General features: G+C 54.3%; 2 protein-coding genes across 2 annotated transcripts in view; one reads left to right on the top strand and one right to left on the bottom strand.

Annotated features, from left to right (window-relative positions):
• The window catches only part of LOC147095882 (zinc-binding protein A33-like), a 37,259-nt gene extending 34,459 nt beyond the window's left edge, over positions 1 to 2,800 (top strand). The window contains exon 6 of the mRNA XM_085974895.1: positions 938 to 2,800. Within this exon, the coding sequence (XP_085831021.1) occupies positions 938 to 1,488 (551 nt within the window). The 3' untranslated portion in view covers positions 1,489 to 2,800. The remainder of the gene's footprint in view (positions 1 to 937) is intronic.
• LOC147095880 (guanine nucleotide-binding protein-like 1) overlaps positions 1 to 19,246 on the bottom strand; it is a 176,426-nt gene that overhangs the window by 109,253 nt on the left and 47,927 nt on the right. The gene's annotated exons all lie outside the window — the stretch shown is intronic.

Genomic DNA, 19,246 nt, shown 5'->3' with positions numbered 1-19,246 from the left:
TACCCAGCTTCTGTGGTGGGATTTGAAATCACGTCTCTGGATCATTAGTCCAGGCTTCTGAATTACTAGCTGAGTGACTTTACCACTACGCTACCTTTCACCCGTTACTGTCCATACGTGGGGCGAGTGTGAGGAATGCTGACACAGGGACGCCTCATTCGGGACACTGAACTGAAGCATCACTTTGGGTTGTCCTGTTAATTAAATTTCATTCGGATGGAGCGGCCTCCTTCTCCAGGAATGTGTGTCTCCAGAGTAATGGGCAGGCTGCTGGTGATTAATGTGACTGTCCTCTGCTCTTGGCTGAGGAGAAGGCGGCCAGCATTTGTCCCACCCACTCACTCATAAACCTGGTGTGTTCTGAGGACGATGAGGAGGGTCTCCTGTAGAAATGCCGCTTCCACCTGTCCTGTTATGTCGATCAGTTTAGTTTTGGCTGATTGAGTGTTGGAGTCTATTGAGATTCATGGATATCATGATGTCATTTTTTTTATGAAGTTAGTTTCCCTCCTCCTCTGGGTTCCCTCTTCCCCTCTGCAGCAGTTCCCATTCATTTGCTTCTTTTGCCCTTTTCCCTTCCCTTCTCTCTTTCCTTCCGGTGTCTGTACCTTTCCCGCTCTTCCGTTTGGAAGCCCCGCCGTAGCCACTGGCGCGGATTCCTTCTGTGTTTCTGAAGGTCCCTGGGTCACTCTGCAGCCGCTGAGAACAGCAGGGGACCGGGGGGCTGCAGAGTTCCTGGTCGGATCGCAGTGGGCAGCAGAGGTCAGAGCGACCCCAGGAGCGTAAACCCCCGGGTCAGAGCAGATTCCAATAACAGAACCTGGAGCCCTTTAAAAACAGGGAATCCCCCGAATGGTCACTTTAAAAAGGGAAAGCGTTTGAATAAATCACAGCAACAAACTAAACCGCTCACTGTGTTATTGTAACTTTCCCCCAGCTCCATCCTCTCTGATTCTGGATCTGAACACAGCGAATCCCCGGCTCATCGTGTCTGAGGACCGGACCAGTGTGAGACTCGGAGACAAACTGCAGGAGCTCCCTGACACCCCGGAGAGGTTTGTTTCCTGTCTCTATGTCCTGGGATCAGAGGGATTCACATCAGGGAGGCACTACTGGGAGGTGGAGGTGCGGAACAAGACGCGCTGGGGTCTGGGAGTGGCCCGAGAGTCTGTCAACAGGAAACGGATAATCTCACCGACACCTGAGGTTGGGTACTGGATTATGGGGCTACTGCCCGGAAGAAGCTATGTTGCCGGCACCACCCCCTCACGGGCCGCCCTCACCCCGAGTGGAAATCCCCGGAAAATCGGGGTGTTCCTGGACTATGAGGGCGGACAGGTGTCATTTTACAATGCGGACAACATGTCCCATCTCCACACCTTCACCCACACTTTCACTGAGAGACTCTTTCCCATCTTCTGTCCGGGACTGAGTGAGGGCGGGAAAAACTCCGCCCCGCTGACAATCTGCGGGGTGAAAGGTCACTAACAGCTCCATCCCATAATTTCACACCGCCTACCTGCCTCCTGCCAGCTGCAAACTGACGGGCGTCGGTCTCAGTCACAGGTGGTGTGGATGGTCCCAATGTCACCTGAGGTCAGGGCGGCTACAACCGAGTGACAATGGGGGGAATTTTAACCCCCAAAAAACGGGTGGGTTTGGGTCAGGTATGAAGGTAATGTGTTAAAAATCTGAATTCTGAAATAGATCAAAGAATAAAGTAATAGATTTAGAACATGGAGCAGGAGAAACCTCTTTATACAGAGGCCTAGAAATTCAGTGGGCTGCGCCACCAGTTAGCACCCAAAGAGGGCACTTAGTGGGTTTAGCGCCACTGGCCACGCCTCCCACGAAATTTAGCGGGGCGCTAATGGCGGCGTTAGCTGGTAGCACTGCGCCGCCACCGATGACGTCATCGGTGTGCGCAGCGCCCCGCTACCGCCCCGATCACCAAATTTGGTAGCGCCCACCGCTGTAACGCTGGTCACAATTTGCGACCGGTTCAGGGGGGCCTACCTGCGGCGGTAGAGGCGCGGAGGTGCGGGGCGGCCGTTTTTTTTGCTGGCAGCCTGCCAGCACCTCTCTGCGCCGCCGTCCCCGGCCTCCTGAGCCCCCCCACCCGCCCCCCCCACCCGCGTTGTGCCGGCTGTCTCCCAAGAGCCCGGCACTTCTCCTCGGTGCCGGGCTCTTTTGCCGGCACTCGCGATTGCCGATCCTGCTGCAGCAGGCCCTTCCCCTTTAAGAAGGGGAGGAAGGCCTGCAGTACCGCAGCGTGCCGTGCCGCAGCGTGTGGCGCCGCGGCACGTTGCGCTGCGATTTTCAGTTGCAGCGCCCCAAGAGGGATGCGGGGCGCCTCGAGCAGCGCTGCGCTTCTGTTTGGGGCGCTGAAACTGAATTTCCGGCGGGCGTTCGCGATTCCTTCCGGGGCGGTACTTCCGGTGCCCTGGCGAGACTGGCACCCCAAACAGGGCGCCACCGAATTTCTAGGCCAGAGAGTCATGAGGCTGTGGAATTCACTTGCAGGGTTAGTGGCTGAGGCAGAAACTTTGTCAACATTCAAGGTTCGACTGGAGAGAGAGAGAGGAAGAAAAAGGGGTTGAAGGGATATGGGAACAGGACGGTTAAATGTGAATAGAATTACTGGTTTTGGTGGAGGGTAAATGCTCACATGGACTGGTTCTGTCAACTGGTCTGTGTCCATGTTGTAACTTTTATGTTTTTCTCTGTATACTCACTCAGACTCTGTACACTTGGGATTATGTTGTACTTAAGGTGTGAACCAATACAACTCATCACTGTACGCAACACTTTTCATTTAACTGCACTTCCATTTACTATCTCCCAATAATTTGTCCTTATTCTTGGGTGGGGAAATAAATAGAGCAAAACTGGTATTTCGCATCACGGGCTAAGTATGGAAAATGCACGTTAGAGAGCTGAATAAATCAATCAGGGACCAGATATCTCCAGATATATTCAGGGAGGGACGGGGAGCGGGTTCTGTCGGTGTCCAGGGAAGGGGGAGACAGGTTGGGGTTTGGGTTGGTGGAATCCTTGGTCAGACCACAGTACTGGCGGAGGTAGGCTGTGCCCTCCCTCTTCACCTGTTCTGTCTCTTTACTGGTCCGCTGTACTTTACCAGAAACTTGTGTTTTAGTTTAATTCAAACTTTCTCTCCGGATGTTTTACGTTTCCCATCTCTGCCATTTTCTCCCTTTTGCCTTAGGGCTCTCGCTGCTTTAGATTTCCTACGTCCTTTGTTCATTTTATGGCCTGCAGTTACTCATTGGTTGCGCTGGTCTTTTTGGCACAATTCGCTCCAATCAGCGTAACATGTGCAAAAGATCACGGAATTTTAAGCACAAATTACATTCAGCACAAATCAAACTTCCATGATATTTAGCACTGGTTTAAAAAACATTGCGCTAGAAGCAGGCCCCACCCACACGACTGGTCAGGCCCCCAGGATGAATTAATCACCAGTGGGAGTTTTCACTAACTGTGTTCGTTTGCAGACCTTCGAGGAGGCTCGAAAAATTAATGTGCTTGTTTTGGGTGCAAGGACACCAATAGGCACATCGGAAAAGATGTTCGCCGTATATTTTACTCAATTTACTAATAAACTGACTACTGTACCCCAATATAAATCACAAATTATCAGCATATTTTTAAAATTTATTTTGTGTAATTTAAATTTGGATTATTCACAGTCATATCCCCTGTAACTGAAGCAAACATCATATATGGTGACAACAATTCGTTCTCAAGGGTCTCAATTGGTGCATTTCAAAAGTGAATTTATTACAACAGGATTTCTAAATCTTGCACTCCTATTACGAGAAAAGATGTGGGGCGAGATTTTCCTGGAGCCGTCATATGGATATACATGATAGAATTTACAGAAATATAGACAGCTATGCGAACACCATAGAAGACAAAGCAGTCCGCTTGATCAGCAGCCAATTCACCACGTTCAAAATCCCTTCCGTCCCCCACCATCAACATCCCCTGCCTCCCCCACCTTCAACATCCCCTCCCTCCCCCACCTTAGCCAATTCACCACGTTCAAAATCCCTTCCGTCCCCCACCATCAACATCCCCTCCCTCCCCCACCTTCAACATCCCCTCCCTCCCCCACCTTCAAAATCCCCTCCCTCACCACGTTCAACATCCCCTCCCTCCCCCACCTTCAACATCCCCTCCCTCCCCCACCTTCAACATCCCCTCCCTCCCCCATCTTCAACATCCCCCTCCCTCCCCCACCTTCAACATCCCCTCCCTCCCCCACCTTCAACATCCCCTCCCTCCCCCACCTTCAACATCCCCTCCCTCCCCCACCTTCAAAATCCCCTCCCTCCCCCACCTTCAAATCCCCTCCCTCACCACGTTCAACATCCCCTCCCTCCCCCACCTTCAACATCCCCTCCCTCCCCCACCTTCAACATCCCCTCCCTCCCCCATCTTCAACATCCCCCTCCCTCCCCCACCTTCAACATCCCCTCCCTCCCCCACCTTCAACATCCCCTCCCTCCCCCACCTTCAACATCCCTCCCTCCCCCACCTTCAACATCCCCTCCCTCCCCCACCTTCAACATCCCCTCCCTCCCCCACCTTCAACATCCCCTCCCTCCCCCACCTTCAACATCCCCTCCCTCCCCCACCTTCAACATCCCCTCCCTCCCCCACCTTCAACATCCCCTCCCTCCCCCACCTTCAACATCCCCTCCCTCCCCCACCTTCAACATGCCCTCCCTCCCCTACCTTCAATATCCCCTCCCTCCCCCACCTTCAACATCCCCTCCCTCCCCCACCTTCAACATCCCCTCCCTCCCCCACCTTCAACATCCCCTCCCTCCCCAACCTTCAACACCCCCTCCCCCACCATCAACATCCCGTCCCTCCCCCACCTTCAACATCCCCTCCCTCCGCCACCTTCAACATCCCCTCCCTCCCCCATCTTCAACAGCCCCTCCCTCCCCCACCTTCAACAACCCCTCCCTCCCCACCTTCAACATCCCCTCCCCCCCACCTTCAACATCCCCTCCCTCCCCCACCTTCAACAGCCCCTCCCTCCCCCACCTTCAACATCCCTCCCTCCCCCACCTTCAACATCCCCTCCCTCCCCCACCTTCAACATCCCCTCCCTCCCCCACCTTCAACATCCCCTCCCCCCCACCTTCAACATCCCCTCCCTCCCCCACCTTCAACAGCCCCTCCCTCCCCCACCTTCAACATCCCTCCCTCCCCCACCTTCAACATCCTCTCCCTCCCCCACCTTCAACATCCCCTCCCTCGCCCACCTTCAACATCCTGGACTTAGACCATCGGGAGACGGACGCATCCACCAAGTTTGCTCACTGGCTTAGGTGCTTTGAAAGATTCCTGATCACCTCCGCTGCAACGGTCAAATCGGATGAGGACAAACTGGATGTCCTGACATCCAAAGTGAACCACCAATCGTACTCGGTCATCCAGGACGCGACCTCATACACGGCTGCTCTCAAGCTCCTCAAGTACCAGTACACGCGCCCAGTGAACGAGGTGTATGCCAGGCACCTCCTGGGGAGTCGTAAACAACAACCTGGGGAATCGACCGAGGGATACCTTCAGGCACTGTCTGTGCTTGGCCGGGCCTGTGGTTGTAAGGATGTAAAGGCCGCCGTGTACACAGAGGAACTTATCCGGGACGCTTTTGTAGCGGGCCACAGGTCCAATTACACCCGACAGCGACTGTTGGAGCAGAGTGACCTCGACCTCAACAAGGCCACTGAACTCGCACTATCATTGGACGCAGCCTACCGGGGCATGGATGACTACCCCTCTGCACCGTGGACGCCGCGGGGAACGACAGCCTGGGACACGGTAGGACCGTCTCATAGCGCCGTACCACCCCAGCCACATCCCAGCAACGGCCCAACTACCGCAGCAGTGTCCCAAGGCCAGAAATGCTACTTCTGTGGCCAGGCCAAACACCCCAGAGCGCGCTGCCCGGCGAAAAATGCGATCTGCTCGGGCTGCTGGAAGAAGGGACACTACGCCAGCGTCTGCAGGGCCAAAGCCACCCCGAACCCCAGCAGTGCCGCGTGTGGGCCGTGCGGGCCGCCATCTTGGGCCTCCCCAGCCATGTGCGAACCACCGGAACAGCAGCCATTTTGGACGCCTCCAGCCACATGGGGATCATGGACGCCGCCATCTTGGACGCCAGCCGGGACGCAGCAGGCCCCCAACACCGCCTCATCTGATACCCGCAGCGACACACCGACCCCTACGCTGGCCTCCGTTACGCTGGACCAAGCGAGACCGCACCAACTGGCCCGGTCCACAATGGACATTAAGGTAAATGGTCACGAAACAACCTGCCTTTTTGACTCTGGGAGCACAGAGAGCTTCATCCACCCTGACACGGTGCAGCGTTGCTCTCTCCCAGTCCTGCCTGCGCACCAGCTGATTTCTATGGCCTCTGAGTCCCAGTCGGCAGACATTGGCGACTACTGCGTGGTGACACTCTTAGTAGACGGGACTGTGTACGATAATTTTAAACTTCTGGTCCTGCCCCACCTCTGCGCTGCCGTTCTACTGAGGTTAGATTTTCAGTGCCACCTTAAAAGTGTTACGATGGCGTACGGTGGACCCCTCCCCCCACTCACAGTCCGCAGCCAGCAGCTTCCAAACTGCCCGCAGCGCACCAGGTGCAACCTCTCCACACTCAGAGTCACCCCCCCCCCCACTGTTTGCTAACCTCACCCCCGACTGTAAGCCCATCGCCACAAAGAGCAGGCGATACAGTGCCGGGGACAGGGTTTTCATTAAAACTGAAGTGGAGCGGCTCCTGAAGGAGGGGATTATTGAGGGCAGCACCAGCCCCTGGCGAGCCCAGGTTGTGGTCGTTAAGACCGGCGAGAAGCAGCGCCTGGTCATCGACTACAGCCAGACAATAAATCGCTACACCCTGCTGGACGCTTACCCACTCCCCCGCATAGCTGATATGGTCAACCAGATCGCGCAGTACCACGTCTTCTCGACCATTGACCTAAAATCAGCGTACCACCAGCTCCCTATCCGCCCTGAGGACTGCCAGTATACTGCCTTTGAGGCAAACGGCCGCCTCTATCACTTCCTTAGGGTTCCCTTTGGCGCCACCAATGGGGTCTCCGTCTTCCAAAGGGAGATGGACCGGATGGTCGATCAAAATGCGTTGCAGGCCACTTTCCCATATCTGGACAATGTGACCATCTGCGGCCATGACTTGCAGGACCATGACGCAAACCTCGAAAAATTCCTCTGCACCGCCCAACTCCTGAACCTGACGTATAACAAGGAGAAGTGCATATTCCGCACAACCCGCCTCGCCATCCTTGGCTGTGTTGTGGAACACAGAGTCATCGGTCCCGACCCCGACCGGATGCCTCCCCTTATGGAACTCCCACTGCCCCACTGCCTCAAGGCCCTGAAGAGGTGCCTAGGGTTTTTCTCCTATTACGCCCAGTGGGTCCACCTACAATTACGAGATCTTGTACCGGCCCGGGAAGCTCAATGAACCCCCGGATGCTCTATCGCGTGGCACCTGCGCCAGCGCGCAGATCGATAGACTGCGGGCCCTCCACAATGACCTCTGCCACCCGGGGGTCACCAGGTTCTTCCACTTCATCAAGGCCCGCAACCTGCCTTACTCCACTGAGGAGGTCAGGACCATGACCAGGAACTGCCAAGTCTGCGCTGAGTGCAAACCGCACTTTTATAGACCAGACCGGGCTCACCTGATAAAAGCCACTCGCCCCTTCGAGCGCCTGAGCGTTGATTTTAAAGGGCCTCTCCCCTCCTCCGACCGCAATGTGTACTTCCTCAACATTATTGATGAGTACTCCCGTTTCCCGTTCGCCATCCCCTGCCCGGACATGACCAGTGCCACGGTCATTAAATGTCTGAACGACCTCTTCACCCTGTTCGGTTTCCCCAGCTATATCCATAGCGACCGGTGCTCATCGTTTATGAGCGACGAACTCCGCCAGTACCTGCTCGCTAGGGGTATTGCCACAAGCAGGACCACCAGTTACAACCCCCAGGGGAACGGACAGGTGGAAAGAGAGAATGCGACAGTTTGGAAGGCCGCCCTGCTAGCCTTAAAGTCTAGGAGCCTTCCGACCTCCCGCTGGCAGGATGTGCTCCCCGATGCGCTCCACTCTATTCGGTCACTGCTCTGCACTGCCACGAACGCCACCCCTCATGAGAAAATGTTTGTCTTCCCAAGGAAGTCCACATCGGGGACATCGCTACCGCCATGGCTGACGTCCCCAGGGCCGGTCCTACTGAGAAGACACGTGAGGACCCATAAAACGGACCCCCTGGTCGAGAGGGTCGACCTCCTCCACGCCAACCCCCAGTATGCTTACATTGCGTACCCGGACGGGCGGGAGGACACAGTCTCCATACGAGACCTCGCACCCTCGGGGGGCCCCAGTAACCCACTACCCACTACCACCACCCCCCACGATCCAATATCCAACCCCAGCAGACGGCACGCCTGGGCCCCGCGATCCGCTCGACACCCACGAGGACTACACACCAGTGCCCCAGCCTACGCGGGACTCGACGCCGGAAGCTTCACTACCCCTGCCGTCGCCACGTCGATCACAGCGGCAGACAAGACCTCCGGAGAGACTCCAATACACAAACCTTTAATACACTTCACCCCGCCGGACTCATTTTTAAACAAGGGGTGAATGTGGTAAACCACTCTTATACCTGCCTGTGTGGGTGTTTGTATTCCACTGTGTACATGTCTGTACATGCCTCGGCTGACTCCTCCCACGAGTCCAGGTATAAAGGTGACTGCTCCACAGTCCCTCTGTATTCTGGACTGGTTGACCACTCGAGGCACACCTTCATTCTCTTGTTAATAAAAGCCTGTTAGTTACTCGCTTAACCTCAGTCTTTTGAGTAATTGATAGCGCATCACTCCCCCACCTTCAACACCCCCTCCCTCCCCCACCTTCAACATCCCCTCCCTCCCCCACCTTCAACATCCCCTCCCTCCCCCACCTTCAACATCCCCTCCCTCACCCACCTTCAACATCCCTCCCCCACCTTCAACATCCCCTCCCTCCCCCACCTTCAACATCCTCTCCCTCCCCCACCTTCAACATCCCCTCCCCCACCTTCAACATCCCCTCCCTCCCCCACCTTCAACATCCCCTCCCTCCCCCACCTTCAACATCCCCTCCCCCACCTTCAACATCCCCTCCCTCCCCCACCTTCAACATCCCCTCCCTCCCCCACCTTCAACATCCCCTCCCTCCCCCACCTTCAACATCCCCTCCCTCCCCCACCTTCAACATCGCCTCCCTCCCCCACCTTCAACATCCTCTCCCTCCCCCACCTTCAACATCCCCTCCCTCCCCCACCTTCAACATCCCCTCCCTCCCCATCTTCCACATCCCCTCCCTCCCCCACCTTCAACATCCCCTCCCTCCCCTACCTTCAACATCCCCTCCCTCGCCCACCTTCAACATCCCCTCCCTCCCCCACCTTCAACATCCCCTCCCTCCCCTACCTTCAACATCCCCTCCCTCCCCACCTTCAACATCCCCTCCCTCCCCCACCTTCAACATCCCCTCCCTCCCCCACCTTCAACATCCCCTCCCGCCCCCACCTTCAACATCCCCTCCCTCCCCCACCTTCAACTTCCCCTCCCTCCCCCACCTTCAACATCCCCTCCCTCCCCCACCTTCAACATCCCCTCCCTCCCCCACCTTCAACCTCCCCTCCCTCCCCCACCTTCAACATCCCCTCCCTCCCCCACCTTCAACATCCCCTCCCTCCCCCACCTTCAACATCCCCTCCCCCACCTTCAACATCCTCTCCCTCCCCCACCTTCAACATCCCCTCCCTCCCCCACCTTCAACATCCATTCACTTATCCGCCTTCAATATCCCCCTCCCTCCCCCACCTTCAACATCCCCTCCCCCACCTTCAACATCCCCTCCCTCCCTCGCCCACCTTCAACACCCCCTCCCTCCCGCACCTACAACATCCTCTCCCGCACCTACAACATCCCCTCCCTGACCCCCAGCCTCCACCGCCCTCTGCAATTCCACCCTCACCACCCTCTGCAATTCCCCCCTCACCGTCCTCTGCAACTCCCCCCTCACCACCCTCTGCAACTCCCCCCTCACTGCCCTCTGCATCTCCACACTCACCGCCCTCTGCAACTCCCCCCTCACCGCCCTATGCAGCTCCACCCTCACCGCCCTCTGCAACTCCCCCCTCACCGCCCTCTGCAATGCCCCCTCACCGCCCTCTGCAACTCCCCCCTCACCGCCCTCTGCAACTCCCCCTCACCGCCCTCTGCAACTCCCCCCTCACCGCCCTCTGCAACTCACCCTCACCGCCCTCTGCAACTCCCCCCTCACCGCCCTCTGCAACTCCCCCCTCACCGCCCTCTGCAACTCCCCCCTCACCGCCCTCTGCAATCCCCCCTCACCACCCTCTGCAAACCCCCGCTCACCTCCCTCTGCAACTCCTAGAAACATAGAAGACAGGAGCAGGAGTAGGCCATTCGGCCCCTCGAGCCTGCTCCACCATTCAATGCAATCATGGCTGATCATCCAATTTCAGTACCGGTCCCTGTTTTCTCCCCATACCCCTTAATCCCTTTAGCCGTAAGAAATATATCCAACTCCTTCTTGAACATATTTAAAGAATTGGCCTCTACCGCCCTCTGTGGTAAAGAATTCCACAGTTTCATCACTCTCTGAGTGAAGAAATTCCTCCTCATTTCTGTCCTAAATGGCCTACCCCTTATCCTTAGACTGTGATCCCTGGTTCTGGACTCCCCGACCATCGGGAACATCCTTCCTGCATCTAGTCTGTCCAGTCCTGTCAGAATTTTATAAGTTTCAATGAGATCCCCTCTCATTCTTCTAAACTCCAGCGAGTACAAGCCCAATCGTCCCATGATGCGCCATCAATTACTCAAAAGACTGAGGTTGAGCGAGTAACAATCAGGCTTTTATTAACTAAAGAATGAAGGTCTTGTCTCGAGTGGTCGACCCGTCCAGAATACTAAGGGACTGGGAGGTAGTCACTTATATACCTGGAATAGTGGGAGGAGTCAGCCGAGGCATGTCCAGACCTGTACCTAGTGGAATACACATACAGGCACAGACAGGTTATAACAGTGGTTTACCACATTCACCCCTTGTTTAAAAATGAGTCCGGCGGGGTGAAGTGTATTTAAAAGTTCGTGTATTGGAGTCTCTCCGGAGGTCTTGTCTGCCGCTGTGATCGACGTGGCGACGGCAGGGGTGGTGGAGCTTCCGGCGTCGCGTCCCGTGTAGGCTGGGGCCCTGGAGTGTAGTCCTCGTGGGTGATGGTCCAAGGCGAGCCGGCTGCTGGGGTTGGATATCGGGTCGTGGCGGGGGGTGGTAATGGGTAGTGGGTTACAGCGGTCCCCGAGGGTGCGAGGTCTCGTATGGAGACTGTGTCCTCCCGCCCGTCCGGGTACGCAATGTAAGCGTACTGGGGGTTGGCGTGGAGGAGGTCGACCCTCTCGACCAGGGGGTCCGTTTTATTGGCCCTCACGTGTCTTCTCAGTAGTACCAGCCCTGGGGACGTCAGCCATGGCGGTAACGATGTCCCCGATGTGGACTTCCTTGGGAAAACAAACATTTTCTCATGAGGGGTGGCATTGGTGGCAGTGCAGAGCAGTGACCGAATCGAGTGGAGCGCATCGGGGAGCACCTCCTGCCAGCGGTAGGTCGGAAGGCCCCTAGACTTTAAGGCTAGTAGGGCGGCCTTCCAAACTGTTGCATTCTCTCTTTCCACCTGTCCGTTCCCCCGGGGGTTGTAACTGGTGGTCCTGCTTGTGGCTATACCCCTAGCGAGCAGGTACTGGTGGAGTTTGTTGCTCATAAACGATGAGCCCCGGTCGCTATGGATATAGCTGGGGAAACCGAACAGGGTGAAGAGGCTGTTCAGAGATTTAATGACCGTGGCACTGGTCAGGTCCGGGCAGGGGATAGCGAACGGGAACCGGGAGTACCCGTCAATGATGTTGAGGAAGTACACATTGCGGTCGGAGGAGGGGAGAGGCCCTTTGAAATCGACGCTCAGGCGTTCGAAAGGGCGAGTGACCTTTATCAGGTGGGCTCTGTCTGGTCTATAAAAGTGCGGTTTGCATTCAGCGCAGACTTGGCAGTTCTTGGTCATGGTCCTGACCTCCTCGATGGAGTAAGGCAGGTTGCGGGCCCTGATGAAGTGGAAGAACCTGGTGACCCCCGGGTGGCAGAGGTCATTGTGGAGGGCCCTCAGCCTATCAATCTGCGCGCTGGCGCAGGTGCCACGCGATAGGGCATCTGGGGGTTCATTGAGCTTCCCAGGCCGGTACAAGATCTCGTAATTGTAGGTGGAAAGTTCGATTCTCCATCTCAAGATCTTGTCATTTTTGATTTTGCCCCTCTGCTTATTGTTGAACATAAAAGCAACTGAACGCTGGTCAGTGAGCAGGGTAAATCGTTTTCCGGCCAGGTAGTGCCTCCAATGACGCACAGCCTCCACGATAGCCTGGGCCTCCTTCTCGACCGCGGAGTGTCTGGTCTCCGGGCCCTGGAGGGTTCGTGAGAAGAATGCCACAGGTCTCCCCGCCTGATTAAGGGTGGCGGCCAGAGCGAAGTCGGACGCATCGCTTTCCACCTGGAAGGGGATGGATTCGTCCACTGCGTGCATGGTGGCTTTGGCAATGTCTTCCTTGATACGGTGGAAGGCTAAGCGGGCCTCTGCCATCACGGGAAAAGAGGTGGACTTGATCAGTGGACGGGCTTTGTCTGCATAGTAGGGGACCCACTGAGCGTAGTAGGAAAAAAACCCTAGGCACCTCTTCAGGGCTTTTAGGCAGTGGGGCAGTGGGAGTTCCATAAGGGGACGCATCCGGTCCGGGTCGGGACCGATGACCCCGTGTTCCACAACACAGCCAAGGATGGCGAGGCGGTCTGTGCGGAATATGCACTTCTCCTTGTTATATGTCAGGTTCAGGAGTTGGGCGGTGCGGAGGACTTTCTCGAGGTTTGCGTCATGGTCCTGCAAGTCATGGCCGCAGATGGTCACATTATCTAGGTAAGGAAACGTGGCCTGCAGCTCGTTTTGATCGACCATCCGGTCCATCTCCCTTTGGAAGACGGAGACCCCGTTAGTAACGCCGAAGGGAACCCTAAGGAAGTGATAGAGGCGGCCATTTGCCTCAAAAGCAGTATACTGGCGGTCTTCAGGGCTGATGGGGAGCTGGTGGTACGCTGATTTCAGGTCAATGGTCGAAAAGACGCGGTACTGCGCGATCTGGTTGACCATGTCAGCTATGCGGGGGAGTGGGTAGGCGTCCAGCAGGGTTGTAGCGGTTTATTGTTTGGCTGTAGTCAATGACCAGGCGTTGTTTCTCGCCGGTCTTAACGACTACAACCTGGGCTCGCCAGGGGCTGGAGCTGCCCTCAATAATCCCCTCCTTCAGGAGCCGTTCCACTTCGGTTTTAATGAAAACCCTGTCCCCGGCACTGTATCGCCTGCTCTTTGTGGCGATGGGCTTACAGTCGGGGGTGAGGTTAGCAAACAGTGGGGGGGGTGGGACTCTGAGTGTGGAGAGGTTGCATCTTGTGCGCGGCGGGCAATTTGGAGGCTGCTGGCTGTGGACTGTAAGTGGGGGGAGGGGGCCACCGTACGCCATCGTAACGCTTTTGAGGTGGCACTTGAAATCCAACCCCAGTAGAACGGCAGCGCAGAGGTCGGGCAGGACCAGGAGTTTAAAATGATTGAACACAGTCCCGTCTACTACTAGTGTCACCACGCAGTAGCCGCCAATGTCCGCTGACTGGGACTCGGCGGCCATAGAAATCCGCTGGTGCACAGGCAGGACTGGGAGAGAGCAACGCCGCACCGTGTCGGGGTGGATGAAGCTCTCTGTGCTCCCGGAGTCAAAAAGGCAGTTTATTGCATGGCCGTTTACCTTAACGTCCATTTTGGACCGAGCTAGCTGGTGCGGTCTCGTTTGGTCCAGCGTCACAGAGGCCAGCGTAGGGGTCGGTGTGTCGCTGCGAGTATCAGATGGGGGGCGGTTGGCGATCTGCTGCGTCCCGGCTGGTGTCCAAGATGGCGGCGTCCATGATTCCCATGTGGCTGGAGTCGTCCAAGATGGCTGCTGCTGCGGTGGTTCGCACATGGCTGGGGAGGCCCAAGATGGCGGCCCGCACGGCCCACACGCGGCGCTGTTGGGGGCCCAAGATGGCGGCTCGCACGGCCCACACGCGGCGCTGCTGGCGTTCGGGGTGGCTTTGGCCTTGCAGACGCTGGCGTAGCGTCCCTTTTTCCTGCAGCCCGAGCAGGTCGCATTCTTCGCCGGGCAGCGCGCTCTGGGGTGTTTGGCCTGGCCACAGAAGTAGCATTTCTGGCCTTGGGATACTGCTGTCTGGCTTTGGGACACTGCTGCGGTAGTTGGGCCATTGTTGGGCTGTGGCTGGGGTGGCACGGTGCTATGGGGCTGTCCTACCGTGTCCCAGGTTGTCGTTCCCCGCGGCGTCCACGGTGCAGAGGAGTAGGCATCCATGCCCCGGAAGGCTGCGTCCAGCGTTAGTGCGATGTCGGAGGCTTTGTCGAGGGTGAGGTCACTCTGCTCCAGCAGTCGCTGTCGGGTGTAGTTGGACCTGTGGCCCGCCACGAAGGCATCCCGGATCAGTTCCTCCGTGTACTTAGTGGGCGTTACCGCCTTACACCCACAGGCCCGGCCAAGCACGGACAGTGCTTGGAGGTATTCCTCAGTCGATTCCCCAGGTTGTTGCTTGCGACTCCCCAGAAGGTGCCTAGCGTATACTTCGTTCACAGGGCGCATGTACTGGGTCTTGAGGAGCTGGAGGGCGGCTGTGTACGAGGTCGCGTCCCGGATGACTGAGTACACTCGGTGGTTCACCTTGGAGAACAGGACAGACAGTTTGTCCGCATCCGTTTCGACTGCAGTGGAGGCAGTCAGGAATGTCTCGAAGCACGTGAGCCAGTGAGCAAACTTGGTGGAAGCGTCCGCTTCCCGACTGTCCAGGTCCAGGCATGCTGGTGTGAGGATCTTCTCCATTATAAAAAACTTAGTTAATAAAATTGATGCGCCATCAATTACTCAAAAGACTGAGGTTGAGCGAGTAACAATCAGGCTTTTATTAACTAAAGAATGAAGGACTTGTCTCGAGTGGTCGACCCGTCCAGAATACTAAGGGACTGGGAGGTAGTCATTTATATACCTGGAATAGTGGGAGGAGTCAGCCGAGGCATGTCCAGACCTGTACCTAGTGGAATACACATACAGACACAGACAGGTTATAACAGTGGTTTGGTTCTGGACTCCCCGACCATCGGGAACATCCTTCCTGCATCTAGTCTGTCCAGTCCTGTCAGAATTTTATAAGTTTCAATGAGATCCCCTCTCATTCTTCTAAACTCCAGCGAGTACAAGCCCAATCGTCCCAATCTCTCCTCATACGTCATTCCTGCCATCCCAGGTATCAGCCTGGTGAATCTTCGCTGAACTCCCTCCATGGCAAGAACATCCTTCCTCAGATGAGGCGACCAAAACTGCACACAATACTCAAGATGTGGTCTCACCAAGCCCCTGTACAACTGCAGCAAGACATCCTTGTTCCTGTACTCAAACCCTCTCGCTACGAAGGCCAACATACCATTTGCCTTCTTAACCGCCTGCTGCACCTGCATGCTTACCTTCAGCGACTGGTGCACAAGGACACCCAGGTCTCGTTGCACTTCCCCTCCTCCCAATCTATTGCCATTCAGATAATAATCTGCCTTCCTGTTTTTGCCACCAAAGTGGATAACCTCACATTTATCCATGTTATATTGCATCTGCCATGCTTCTGCCCAATCACCCAACCTGTCCAAATCATCCTGTAGTTTCTCGGCATCCTCCTCACAGCACACACGCCCACCCAGCTTTGTGTCAGCTGCAAATTTGGAGATATTACATCTAGTTCCCTTGTCTAGCTCATTAATATATATTGTGATAGCTGGGGTCGTAGGACCAATCCCTGCAGTACTCCACTAGTCACTGCCTGCCACACGGAAAAAGACCCGTTTATTCCAACTCTTTGCTTTTTGTCTGCCAACCAGTTCTCTATCCAAGTCAATACCTTGCCCCCAATCCCATGTGCCTTAACTTTACACGCTAATCTCTTATGCGGGACCTTATCGAAAGCCTTCTGAAATTCCAAATACACCACATCCACTGGTTCTCCCTTATCTATTTTACTAGTTACATCCTCAAAAAATTCCAGTAGATTAGTCAAGCACGATTTACCGTTTGTAAATCCATGTTGACTTAGTCCGATCCTGTCACTGTTTTCCAAGTGCTCTGCTATTACATCTTTTATAATGGACTCTAGCATTTTCCCCACTACCGATGTCAGGCTTACCGGTCTATAATTCCCCGTTTTCTCTCTACCACCTTGTTTGAATAGTGGGGTAACATTAGCTACCCTCCAATCCATGGGTACTGTTCCAGATTCCATCGAATGTTGGAAGATGATCAGCAATGCATCTACTATTTCTAGGGCCACTTCCTTAAGTACCCTAGGATGTAGATTATCAGGCCCTGGGGATTTATCGGCCTTCAATCCCATCAATTTCCCTAACACCATTTCCCTACAAATACTGATTTCTTTCAGTTCCTCCCTTTCATCAGACCCTATGTTCACCGACATCTCTGGGAGGTTATTTGTGTCCTTTGTGAAGACAGAACCAAAATATGTATTTAATTGGTCTGCCATTTCTTTGTTCCCCATTATAATTTCCCCTGATTCTGACTGCAAGGGACCTACGCTTGACTTCACCAATCTTTTTCTCTTCACATATCTATAAAAGCTTTTACAGTCAGTTTTTATGTTCCCTGAAAGCTTACTCTCATATTCTATTTTCCCTTTCTTAATTAATCCCTTTGTCCTCCTTTGCTGAATCCTAAACTGCTCCCAATCCCCAGGTTTACTGCTTTTTCTGGCCAATTTATATGTCCTCTCCTTGGATCTTATGTTATCCCTAATTTCCCTTGTTAGCCACGGTTGAGTCACCTTTTTTGTTTTATTTTTATGCCAAACTGGGATGAACAAATTCTGTAGTTCATCCATGCGATCTTTGAATGTTTACCATTGCCTATCCACCGTCAACCCTTTGAGTGACATTCCCCAATCAATCCTACCCAACTCGCGCCTCAGACCATCATAGTTTCCTTTATTTAAATTCAGGACCCTAGTCTCTGAGTCAACTACTTCATTCTCCTTCTTAATGAGGAATTCGTTCATATTATGATCGCTCCGACCCAAGGGGCCACATACAACAAGATTGCTAATTAATCCTTTCTCGTTACATAATACCCAGTCTAAGATGGACTGATCTCTGGTTGGTTCCTCGACATATTGGTCCAGGAAACCATCCCGTAAACACTCCAGGAATTCCTCCTCCACAGTATTGTTACTAATTTGGTTAGCCCAATCTATATGTAGATTAAAATCACCCATGATGACTGCTGTGCCCTTATTGCACGCTTCTCTAATTTCCCTTTTAATGCCATTCCCAACCTCCGCATTACTGTTTGGAGGTCTATATACCACTCCCACTAATGTTTTCTGCCCCTTGGAATTTCTCAGTTCTACCCATACAGATTCCACATCATCAGAGCTAATATCCTTCCTTACAATTGTGTTAATCCCCTCTTTAACCAGCAATGCTACCGCACCTCCCTTTCCTTTTTGCCTATCTTTCCTGAATATTGAATACCCCTGGATGTTGAGTTCCCAGCCTTGGCCACCCTGGAGCCATGGTTCCATAATCCCAATCAAATCATATTCGTTTACCTCTATTTGCGCAGCTAATTCATCCACCTTATTACGAATGCTCCTCGCGTTAAGATACAAATTCAGGCTTGATTTTTAATGCTCTTAGACCTATTAGAATTATTATTTACTGTGGCCATGTTAGAGTTAAACCGTTGATTTCTCTGACTGCCACTTTTGTTTTTCTCCTTCCTATCTTTTGCTTTTATCCTTGTTTCCCTTTCCTCTGTCCCCTGCTCAGGTTCCCAACCCCCTGCCATTTTAGTTTAAACCCTCCCCAGAGCACTAGCAATCACTCCCCCTAGGACATTAGTCCCGGCCCTGCCCAGGTGCAAACCGTCCGGTTTGTACTGGTCCCACCTCCCCCAGAACTGGTTCCAATGTCCCAGGAATTTCAATCCCTCCCCCTTGCACCATTCCTCTAGCCACGTATTCATCTGAAATATCCTTCTATTTCTACTCTGACTAGCACGTGGCACTGGTAGCAATCCTGAGATTACTACCTTTGAGGTCCTATTTTTTAATTTACCTCCTAACTCCCTATATTCAGCTGTTAGGACCTCATCCCGTTTTTTACCTATATCGTTGGTACCTATATGCACCACGACAACTGGCTGTTCACCCTCCACTTCCAAGATGTTCTGCAGCCGCTCTGAGACATCCTTGACCCTTGCACCAGGGAGACAACACCCCATCCTGGAGTCTCGTTTGCGGCCGCAGAAACACCTATCTATTCCCTTACAATAGAATCCCCTATTACTATAGCTCTACCCCTCTTTTTCCTCCTGTCCTGTGCAGCAGAGCCACCCCTGGTGCCAGGAAGTTGGCTGCTGCTGCCTTCCTCTGATAAGCCATCCCCCCCAACAGTACTCAAAGTGGTGTATCTGAAAGGGGGATGTCCACAGGGGACCCCTGCACTACCTGCCTGTGCCTAGTACTCTGTCTGTTGGTCACCCGTTCCCTTTCTGCCTGTCCAACCTTTGCCTGCGGTGTGACCAACTGATTAAATGTACTATTCACGACATCCTCAGCCTCGCGAATGGTCCAGTATGTATCCAATCGCAGCTCCAGCGCCGCAATGCGGTCTGCCAGTAGCTGCAGCTGGACACATTTCTTGCACACATAGTTGTAATATCTCCAAGTTTGCACACGACACAAAGCTGGGTGGGCGTGTGTGCTGTGAGGAGGATGCCGAGAAACTCCAGTATGATTTGGACAGGTTGGATGATTGGGCAGAAGCATGGCAGATGCAATATAACGTGGATAAATGCGAGGTTATCCACTTTGGTGTCAAAAGCAAGAAGGCAGATTATTATCTGAATGGCAATAGATTGGGAGGAGGGGAAGTGCAATGAGACCTGGGCATCCTTGTGCACCAGTCG

Source organism: Somniosus microcephalus, unplaced genomic scaffold (assembly GCF_052327205.1).
Source record: "Somniosus microcephalus isolate GS21.2 unplaced genomic scaffold, FLI_Smic_1.0 unresolved_chr1, whole genome shotgun sequence".
Classification (NCBI taxonomy): domain Eukaryota; kingdom Metazoa; phylum Chordata; class Chondrichthyes; order Squaliformes; family Somniosidae; genus Somniosus; species Somniosus microcephalus.
This window is presented reverse-complemented; position numbering and strand designations above follow the sequence as displayed.